The sequence below is a fragment of the Populus trichocarpa genome, chromosome 12, assembly GCF_000002775.5.
Source record: "Populus trichocarpa isolate Nisqually-1 chromosome 12, P.trichocarpa_v4.1, whole genome shotgun sequence".
In the NCBI taxonomy this organism is placed as follows: domain Eukaryota; kingdom Viridiplantae; phylum Streptophyta; class Magnoliopsida; order Malpighiales; family Salicaceae; genus Populus; species Populus trichocarpa.
This window is the reverse complement of record NC_037296.2, coordinates 1,812,737-1,822,156: the sequence shown is the minus strand read 5'-3', so window position 1 is coordinate 1,822,156 and position 9,420 is coordinate 1,812,737. Positions and strand designations below refer to the sequence as shown.

General features: G+C 32.0%; 1 protein-coding gene and 4 non-coding genes across 6 annotated transcripts; all 5 read left to right on the top strand.

Moving 5' to 3' along the window:
• Window positions 1-213: 213 nt before the first annotated feature.
• On the top strand, window positions 214-6,828 carry LOC7464274 (protein DEFECTIVE IN MERISTEM SILENCING 3). Of its 2 annotated transcripts, none has more exons than XM_002318392.4 (8): window positions 214-353; window positions 1,669-1,782; window positions 2,337-2,451; window positions 2,973-3,210; window positions 3,852-4,043; window positions 4,128-4,448; window positions 5,530-5,755; window positions 6,267-6,828. In XM_002318392.4, exons 1-8 carry the CDS (start codon window positions 327-329, stop codon window positions 6,291-6,293), a joined length of 1,260 nt encoding a protein of 419 aa, XP_002318428.4. In that variant the 5' UTR covers window positions 214-326; the 3' UTR covers window positions 6,294-6,828. The 2 variants fall into 2 exon arrangements, with proteins under 2 accessions (XP_002318428.4, XP_006376654.3); XM_006376592.3 differs by having other exon boundaries at window positions 301-353; window positions 6,273-6,828.
• A 294-nt stretch (window positions 6,829-7,122) lies between these two features.
• On the top strand, window positions 7,123-7,193 carry TRNAG-GCC (transfer RNA glycine (anticodon GCC)). Its single transcript has one exon. It is a non-coding gene; the product is annotated as a tRNA-Gly (tRNA).
• A 4-nt stretch (window positions 7,194-7,197) lies between these two features.
• LOC112323703 (small nucleolar RNA snoR114) lies at window positions 7,198-7,283 on the top strand. Its single transcript, XR_002977193.1, has one exon. It is a non-coding gene; the product is annotated as a small nucleolar RNA snoR114 (small nucleolar RNA).
• Window positions 7,284-7,935: 652 nt separating this feature from the next.
• TRNAG-GCC (transfer RNA glycine (anticodon GCC)) lies at window positions 7,936-8,006 on the top strand. Its single transcript has one exon. It is a non-coding gene; the product is annotated as a tRNA-Gly (tRNA).
• Window positions 8,007-8,011: 5 nt separating this feature from the next.
• Window positions 8,012-8,098, top strand: LOC112323705 (small nucleolar RNA snoR114). The gene has a single exon (XR_002977195.2). It is a non-coding gene; the product is annotated as a small nucleolar RNA snoR114 (small nucleolar RNA).
• The last annotated feature ends 1,322 nt before the right edge of the window (window positions 8,099-9,420 follow it).

Here is a 9,420-nt window from a genome sequence, read left to right as displayed (position 1 = left end):
ATTCTTAGGTATGAAAAATAAATTTGCCCTGTTATAGCGCTGTATATTTTTATATTTTTTATTTTAAATTAATATTTTTTTATATTTCCAAACATATATTAATATTAAAAATAATTTTTTTAAAATATTATTTTAATATATTTTTAAATAAAAATACTTTAAAAAAAATCCAAAAACCACACATTTTTTTATTGAAAGTCTAGAGAGAGAGAGAGCGTTATTACTTTCAAATATAATAATAATAATAATAATAACTAGAGAGAAAAGAAACAAGAACAGAGACAGTGACAGAGCCATCAGAGTTCAACTCAGAAGGAAAAAAAAAAATGTTTCAACCCAGCAACCATCCTCAGGTTTGCGTCACTTCTCAAACTCTCTGTCTTTTTCCCAAGAAAATGTAAGAAAGTTCAATAATATTTTGAACTTTCTTATTTCTCAATGTAAAGTTCAAGTCTTTTTTCTTCTTCTTTTTGCCACATTTTCTTGGCAACCAAACAGAAACCATTCGGGTTTCTACACATGCATGGGCTTGTTTTGGTGTTTTAAGAAATTTGACAGTCATAAAGACAATCTTGTTGTGTCATGTTAGTCTTCTCTGTATGTCTATTTTATTTTATGAGTTTCTTGAGTGGAAAGAAGAAACCTTTTACGGGAATCTTGAAAAAGCTTGTAATTTGTAGTATTATTAAAGGGAAATTTTAACAGTGAGCTTGCTGATTTTTGTTATGATGGTGGGAATTTCTTATCAGGAATGTGTTTAGGTGGAAATTTTGCAATGTGGGCCTTGCTGGTATTTTAATAAACAGTTTGTTGTGAAATTTAGCTTGATTGATTTTTTTTAAAAAAATATTTATGAGCATGGGATTGCCTGCTTATCAATAGTAATGTTTTTTTGGAGGAAAAACAAATTTTCGTAGCGGGAACTTGAACCTGAGTTTGAGGTTGTAAGAAAGCATTATAAGAAATTTAAGTGAGTTTGTAGTTGGTTTTGCTGTTACTGTTTTCTTTTAACAGGAACAACACTTAGATGACGAGTTATTGGGTGGAGGAAAAAGAATGTATAAATTCGGAACAAGAAAAGTCATTTAGGTTCAAGGAAGTTTTTGTGGGATGAGAGGAGGAGACAATGAAAGAATGTTGCATTCTTTGATGTTGTAAATCCCCTGAATGGCATACAATTAATCCAGACGATTGTTTTTACCTTGGCATGTAACTTATTTAACCTTCAAATAAATAGAGCACTTTTAGGGAAATTGAATGGAGCTAAAGCTTTTTCATTTGTCAATTGTATATTATCATTTTACTCTTCCCCATTCTGAAGTTTAATCAGTTAAGTGAGAAATTTCTGGCATTTTTTTGTTCTAGCTTGAAGATCCTCGTAGAAAGTAGTGCCAGTGGATTTATCTAGAATTGTATTTTTCTTATTTACTTGATTGGAGAAAATTGTTTTTTTCTTCCATCCTCTGTTGTTCTTTAGAGTGATGCATGTTAATGCCCCACGGTTAGCCATTATGTAAAGAAAACCTTTCCATGAAGTAAAACAAGCCTTTTCATGGGCAGACGGTTCTATTCTCTAATTTCTTACAATGTGTGCAATACAAGATAATTTTTCTTATTAGTATTTTGATTCTTACCAAGGCAGCTTCTTTTTTTCTTTCTTCTTTTTAGGATGCATCGTCATCTGTGTTAATGCAAGTGGATCCGAAAGAAAGTGTGGTTGTCAAGGATGAGATGCAAAATGGAGTATATCCACAAGCACAAACCATCATCTACAATTCTAAGGTTCTGAAGTAAAATTTAATTATGCTGTAATATTCTTTGCTGCAACTGTCTATGGAAGTAGTGAAATCATTCTGAAGTCTTTTGAGTCTTGATGTGAGTGTATTTAACAGTTCTAATACTGGTGTAGGAGAAACAGTAATGTCATATTAGCTATCGTGACAGAATTGGAAACATTCATTTGATCATCATGCTCTTTTTGCTCAATTTTAGTTGTGGTTAGGATCTGTCTACCGTTTTTATATGTCTGTCTGTGTAACTATATATATTTATATGTGTCTTACAAAGGAAGGTGTCACAAAAAAGATGCACACTTCTCTATGTTTCTTAAGCTCACTTATACACATTCACTCTTGATACTTGTAATTTGAGAATATTCTAGGCACTCTCTTTGTGATAACCTAAACTCTGCAGAAATCTGTATATATTCACTCTTGTCACAAAAAAAGATGCACACTTCTCCATGTTTCTTAAGCTCACTTATATACATTCACTCTTGATACTTATAATTTGAGAATGTTCTAGGTACTCACTTTGTGATAACCTAAACTCTGCAGAAACTTCAAGATGATTTGCATGTGTTAGGGATGAAAATCAAGCATCACGAAGACAACATTAAGTTACTGAAGAGTCACAAATACAAATTAGATGATTCCATTCTTGATCTTCAAGGTATTCTTAATTTCCTATTTTCTACATGCTCATCATGGATTATTAAAATCCTTCTTAAACAGTGGAAACTGATTAAAAGGCTTAAACATATTTATCAGAATCATGCTACTAAATTGGATGAAGGTTCATCTGAGCATATATTTATCATTTCCATTTTTAAAACTAGTCCAATTTCTGAGTGAATGCTGCGTCCAAGATATTAGATTGAACATTAAAACTTGTTGGAATCTGCCATTCTTGTACTCTGTTTTCTTCATGGTTTTTAATTTTGTTTTGTTTGGTTAATGGATACTGGAAATGGTATTTCATTTCATTTGATTTTATGGTTTATGTGAACCCCAAAATCGTGCATACAAGTAGAATAATTTGAACTTCAGGTCAGGTTGTCTAATTTAGAAAAGGAGTTCATTCAAAGTTCAATCCTGGAGTAGTTTAGACTACGGTTCTCTGTTTGTCACATTTCATACATTTATCCTTTCTTTTTATGTCACAATTTCTCTAAAGGTGTTTTTCCCTCCCAGTTACCCTTGGCAAATATCATTCTTCAACACAGCCAAACACTGAAAATGATGCCCATTCCTCTAATCCGAGTGAGGAGGAAACGACCAAACAAATTCTACGGCATGAAAAATCTGCTGCAGGTATTTTGTGCCAGCTGAAAATGCACCATGACACTCAAACTTCTCATCTGTCATTGACAAAAGATGTACTTGGTGTTGTTGCTACACTTGGCAAGGTAGATGATGATAATCTTAGCAGGTCAGTTGGAATCTGCTTGCTATCTGTTATGCTTTTTTGTCAGGTTGTGAATTGTGCACTATTTATATCACGATAGCTGAGGTTAATGTTTATAGCACTGTGTAATTTTGAAAAATAGCCCATATCAGTATTCGGTATAATGATATGGAATCATCACCCGTCATTTCAGAAGAATCTGTGCGTTTGCAGTTTTCATGCTGGGATAAGTCTCTTTCTGTTCTGTGATGTAGACGATGAATTTAGGTTCTACATAATTACAGGAGAACTATCACTAGTTGGGAGTTTAAATGACATTAAAATTGATTAAAAAAAAATAAGGAACCTTATTGATAGGATGTATCATTACAAATTACAATCAACCTGTTAAAAGGTGTAAATAGGAATATAATCAAACAATTATGGAAACAAATTATAATATTCAGTTATTCAAAATCCTTGATTTCATCCTTTGATGTGGTACTTGATTTCTTTCATAATCGGTGATCGTATTGATTTGATTCAATCCAAAGTATACTGCCTTGATTTATTTTCTCAACAAAAATGACCTCTCTACTTTTCAGTTGAGGGCTTTCTGATAATTTAATCCTTAGTAATATGCACAATGCTTGGTTTATCTTTTCTTGTGTTTAAAATGAATGCAGGCTTTTCTCTGAGTACTTAGGTGTGGAGACTATGCTGGCAATTGTCTGTAAAACGTATGAAGGTGTGAAAGCTCTTGAAACATATGACAAGGATGGCCAGATAAATAAAGGCTCTGGCTTTCATGCCGTTGGTGCTTCTATTGGGAAGGAACTGGATGGTCGATTTCTTGTCATATGTCTTGAAAATCTAAGGCATGAATCTTGAATGTCGTCTTTTGTCAATCCAGTATTGTAGTCTGTAAAAATTCCATAAACAGCCTGTTCTCCCTTTTGCAGGCCCTATTGCGGTGAATTCATGGTGGATGACCCACAAAGGAGACTTGATCTCCTAAAGCCAAAATTACCCAATGGGGAGTGCCCACCTGGTTTCATTGGCTTTGCTGTAAATATGATCAATGTGGAATTCACAAATTTATTTCTTCTCACAGGCAGTGGACATGGCCTTAGAGAGACTCTATTTTATAACCTGTTCTCTCACGTGCAAGTTTATAAAACAAGGGAAGACATGGCGTTCTCCCTTCCTTGTATAAGTGATGGGGCCATTTCTCTGGATGGTGGGATGATAAAGGGTGCTGGTGTCTTTTCTCTAGGTAATCGGTAAGTGGTTCTGCTGTTCTACCTGAATTGACAATTTTAACTAATTTCATCTTATGGTGAATTTCATATTTTACCTTCTCTTCACCAAAGATCATGGTAATATGAAGGGAACTCAAATGCCTGAGGATGTTTTCTGGATTGTTGACATAGGACAGGATAGAAGAAATTGAAGAGGACAAAAAAGAAAAGCAAGATGAAAAGAAAAGGGAAAAACATTAGGAAAACCAGAAGGAGAAAAAGTCCTTTGTCAAATTCTCTTTTTCAATTGTCAGTTATCCATAATGGTTGTTCCTGAAGTTCAGTTTCTCAGCTGTTGCCCAACCCTAATCAAACCCACAAACACACAAAATAAGAGGAGGAGGAGGAGAAGTCCTTGCTAAAATTAAAAAGATAACTAATAAAACAAAGAACTGAACTATAGTAACTACTATATAGGAAAGAAAATAAATATCTTAAAATATCACTTAAAGTTCCCAGGTAATTGATATTAATTCCATTATTCTTGGTTGGTTCCCCATCAATCATGCTGGATCATGTCATATCATTGAATGATGTCATCTTAGCTGTAAAGTCTGGCACATTCATTTGTGGCCTTCAAAAGGTGGTTAATTGATGATTTATGGGAGCACCAATGTGTGCATGATACTTCTACATCTTTATAAGTTGTGGAGTCTTATCATTCCAGATCAAATCCTTTCATTTTAGAACTCATTTCCTTTGATATAGTGTAGCTTTAGGTGCTCTCATTCTGATGTTTTCCTGTTCTCTTAAATGATAATTCATCACTAGTTTTAAACCTGTTTACTCATTATTTAAAGGGTGTCACTTTGACTGAAAATGATTTAAATGGAATCTTTTTGTTCTTTTTTATGATTGATGTCAGGTGTGTCTGTGCAGAAAAATATATGTATATTTTTTTCAACTTCTCATCATATCCGATGCGTTGTACAAGTGGATGACCTTTTTTAACCATACCCATCTTCTGTGTTTTAGATTTGTTATTGTAGATATGTCTTTGGTCAATAAGAAACCCACTCTCATTATCTGATATATATTTGCTATATACTTGCATGATCTCCAGGAATGATGTGGATGTAAGATTCCCAAAATCTTCTGTGACATCAACCCTACCTGACAACTACATTGACACCAATAAGCATCTCAAAGAGATGAAATGGAAAAGGGAAACAATGCTGGAGGATATAAAGAGAGAACAAGCATTATTGGATACTGCAAGGCAAAGTTTTGAGAGAAAGAAGGAAGAGTTTGTTAAATTTCTGGCTCAAAGCTCAGCATATGCAACTCGGGTAAGGCTTGAACATATCTTGTTGTTCGTGATTGACGGTCTACTTTTCAATCATTTGTATGCAGTTGCTTTGATTTTGTGTGTGCATGTGTATGTGCAGAAGCCACGTGGCTTGCTAAGATATAAAGTTTAAACCAAAATGCACTATTTAATGTCAAGCTCTACTGCACATTAAAATGCCCCCCCTGAAAAACAAGAACAATGTAATAGTTGCTTTCAAAAGAAACAAACAATGAAATTAGTATTATCAGTTAGCTATCATTTTAACGAAATTACTATTTTTGGATTAATAAAAGTAGGCCATTAATCATATTCTATTTTGTTCTTCTATCTATTAATATCAGACAAATAAACTTTGGAGGCAATGATCATGCGGTCATGTTGATAATGTTAGGTCCTTTCTACTAGGAAAAATGTAATCACTGCTAAGAATTTGTTTCAGTCATAGTCATTTCATATTTGAGTAGTTGTGATTGTTACACCTGAATTATGGTCTTCAATGGAATCGACAGGTGCAGACAGGATTTACTCCAAGATAACTTTTTAATCGACAAAAGTTAAAACCTCAATGGAGGAAATGGGATTCCCTTCAGCGTGAACATGTTCTGGAGCTTGTGTTCAGATTAAACATTTTCCTTCCCAATTCTCGGGCGAAGATTATCTTGACTGGATGACAGCTTGTGTAGTTTTCAATTCACCAAGAGCAATCGCTTCTGCAAATTCTACCGTGCTGGAGCACAAGTGATTGCAAGTCACTTCTGGAGCACAAGTGTGTATAGTTCACAGTTGTCCATAGGATGCAGATCTTTTGTACTAGGAAAAGGTGCAATTAGCATCAACCTTGTATTAGTAGCTTTCCGGTGGCCGTGTGTTTTATTTCCTCCAGGTTGTATGTACATGTACATAATGGTGCAGTTTAGGTCATTTGCCATCTAGAGCTGTAATGTTTCTCGAACAACAAACTTTACAGTAATGGATGGAAATGTTATTGACAATTGTGAATGCGTTGATACTCTTCTCTCTCTATTTTAGAGGGAAACTTTGGCATCAAGGTTCTTTTTGGTTTTGTCTTTCCTCCATGGAACAAATGGTTGTTTCTTTGCTACCGACACTGTTGTGTTCTTATTATATTTCGAATGAGTTACATCAATGGTTAAAGTTTATGAAAAGTAAATGTTATCTTTTTTTCATGAATAACATAGTTGTCATGCTCGGATAATCGTGTTTTACGGGGTTAGTCTCCAGTTTAACTTGAAACTTTCCTCAAGTCGGGCTCTGGGTCACGGGTTTCCGTGGATTGGGTTTTAAAAATACGAAGACATGAGAGTTTTAAGCCTTATACAATTAAAGGCAGAGAAGTACCAACAAGCACCAGTGGTCTAGTGGTAGAATAGTACCCTGCCACGGTACAGACCCGGGTTCGATTCCCGGCTGGTGCAGGTAGAGCAATGATGAAAGCCGAGCCTAGGCGATGGTAGGGTCCATCGCAAGCATCTGATCACCAGATGACAGGTGGCTCTGCTGAGCTCTTTACTTTCTATTTTTGGGTTCTTTTTTTGCATTTCTTTACCAACAAAACGGCAAATTGCGTGATTTCTTTCTAAGCTTTTAGTAAATTAAAAAAAAACAGGCTAACTATGTGATAAAAATAAATTGAGCAATTCTGTGATATTTTTTTGTGAGAATGAATTTAAATTGCTCGAATTTATAATGTTTTTTACTTACATTGTGATATTTTTATTATTATTTAACATTGATACTTGTAGATAAACATTTGAAAAAAAAAGTGATAGATTAATTATTTATATCCAACCTCATTATTTTTTTTAATTTTCTGAAATCAAATTTTAATATTAACATCCATGAAAATTTATATATATCTAAAAAATAAATGTTATTGCATTTGTTTTTACGAATAACATAATTGTTGTACTCAATTCAAGACTATCAAGTCAACTTAAATAATAAATTATTTTTAATAAAATAATATTACTTTAAAAATAAATTCATGAAGTGCATCTAAGTTAGAACAATCAAGTTTTATCTGATTAATTTGCAGGTTAACTTGAAAACTTGCTAAGTTAGGTCTGGGGCACAGGTTTCCATGCATTGTGTTTTGAAAATACAACACATAAGGTATTTAAATCCTTATAATACTAAAGGCAGGCTTTACATCAACAAGCACCAGTGGTCTAGTGGTAGAATAGTACCCTGCCACGGTACAGACCCGGGTTCGATTCCCGGCTGGTGCAGAGAAGAGCAATGATGAAAGCCGAGCCTTGGCGTATGGTAGGGTCCATCGCGAACATCTGATCACCAGGTGACATGTGGCTCTGCTGAGCTCTGTTTTTTCTATTTTTGGGTTCTTTTTCTTTTTTCTTTTTTGCATTTCTTTACCAACAAAAAGGGCAAATTGCGTGATTTTTATTGTAAGCTTTTAGTAAATAAAATTACTTACATTTAATAAAAAATTTAATTATTTGATAAAACTAAATTGATCAATTCCGTGAATCTTTTTTTTTTAAATGATTTTAAAGTGCTCAAATTTATAATTTTTGTACTTACATTGTGATATCTTTTTATTATTATTTAACATTAATATGTCCAGATCAGTGTTTGGAAAAAGAAAGTGGTAGATTAATGATTTAAAATTATTTGAGTTGTTTTTTAAAGTTTTAATTTTTTATATATATTTTTTAATTGTTTTGAAATGTTAATTTAAAAAATATATATTATTTTAATATATTTTCAGATAAAAATTACTTAAAAAAAAACATCAACCACAAGGGCAAAAGCATGTATAAATAATTATGTAAATGTTAATCAGTTAATGACTTAGTTATTTCCATTTTAATTATCATAAAATTCTGGGGTAGATTACTTTTAATTACTCATCAATATATTACTCTCATGTTTCTTCTGGTGATGCGATTTAACATATTAAAAAAAAAATTTATTTTAAAAAATATTAAATTATTTTTTATGTGTTTTTTTTTATTTTAATATAATGATATAAAAAATTTTAAAAAATTATTTTAATTTATTTTTAATTAAAAAATACTTTCACAAAAACACTTTACATTACATTATCAAACACACACTAAAAACAAATTTGAATATATCTCGATTTTCACCTGCAGCGATGTATTAAAATAATTATTTTTAGATTTTTTTTAATTGTTAACATCAACACATTAAAAATATCAAAAAACACTAACAACAATCAATGTTTTTTTTCTTACATTGTGATATATTTTTTAAATTATTATTTAACATTAATACGTGTAGATAAATATTTTAAAAAAAAATGATAGATTAATGATTTATATCCATCATCATTATTATTATTTTATTTTCTGAAATCAAATTTTAAGATTAGCATCCATGCAAATTTATATATATCTAAAAAATAAATGTTATTGAATTTTTCTCATGGATAATATAGTCGTTATACTCAATTCTAGATTATCAAGTCAACTTAAATAATAAATTATTTTTAATAAAATAATATCATTTTATACTTTTTTAATAAATAAATTCTTGAAGTGGATCTAGGTAGAATAATCAAGTTTTATCTGATTAATTTGTAGGTTTACTTGAAAACTTGCTCAAATTAGGTCTGGGGCACAGGTTTCCATGCATTGTGTTTTGAAAATACAAGACATG

Coding starts and splice junctions, on each gene's coding strand:
- LOC7464274 (XM_002318392.4), top strand. CDS start 327: ATGTTTCAACCCAGCAACCATCCTCAG. Junction 1,783..2,336: donor CCATCATCTACAATTCTAAG/GTTCTGAAGTAA, acceptor TAAACTCTGCAG/AAACTTCAAGATGATTTGCA. Junction 2,452..2,972: donor TTCCATTCTTGATCTTCAAG/GTATTCTTAATT, acceptor TTTCCCTCCCAG/TTACCCTTGGCAAATATCAT.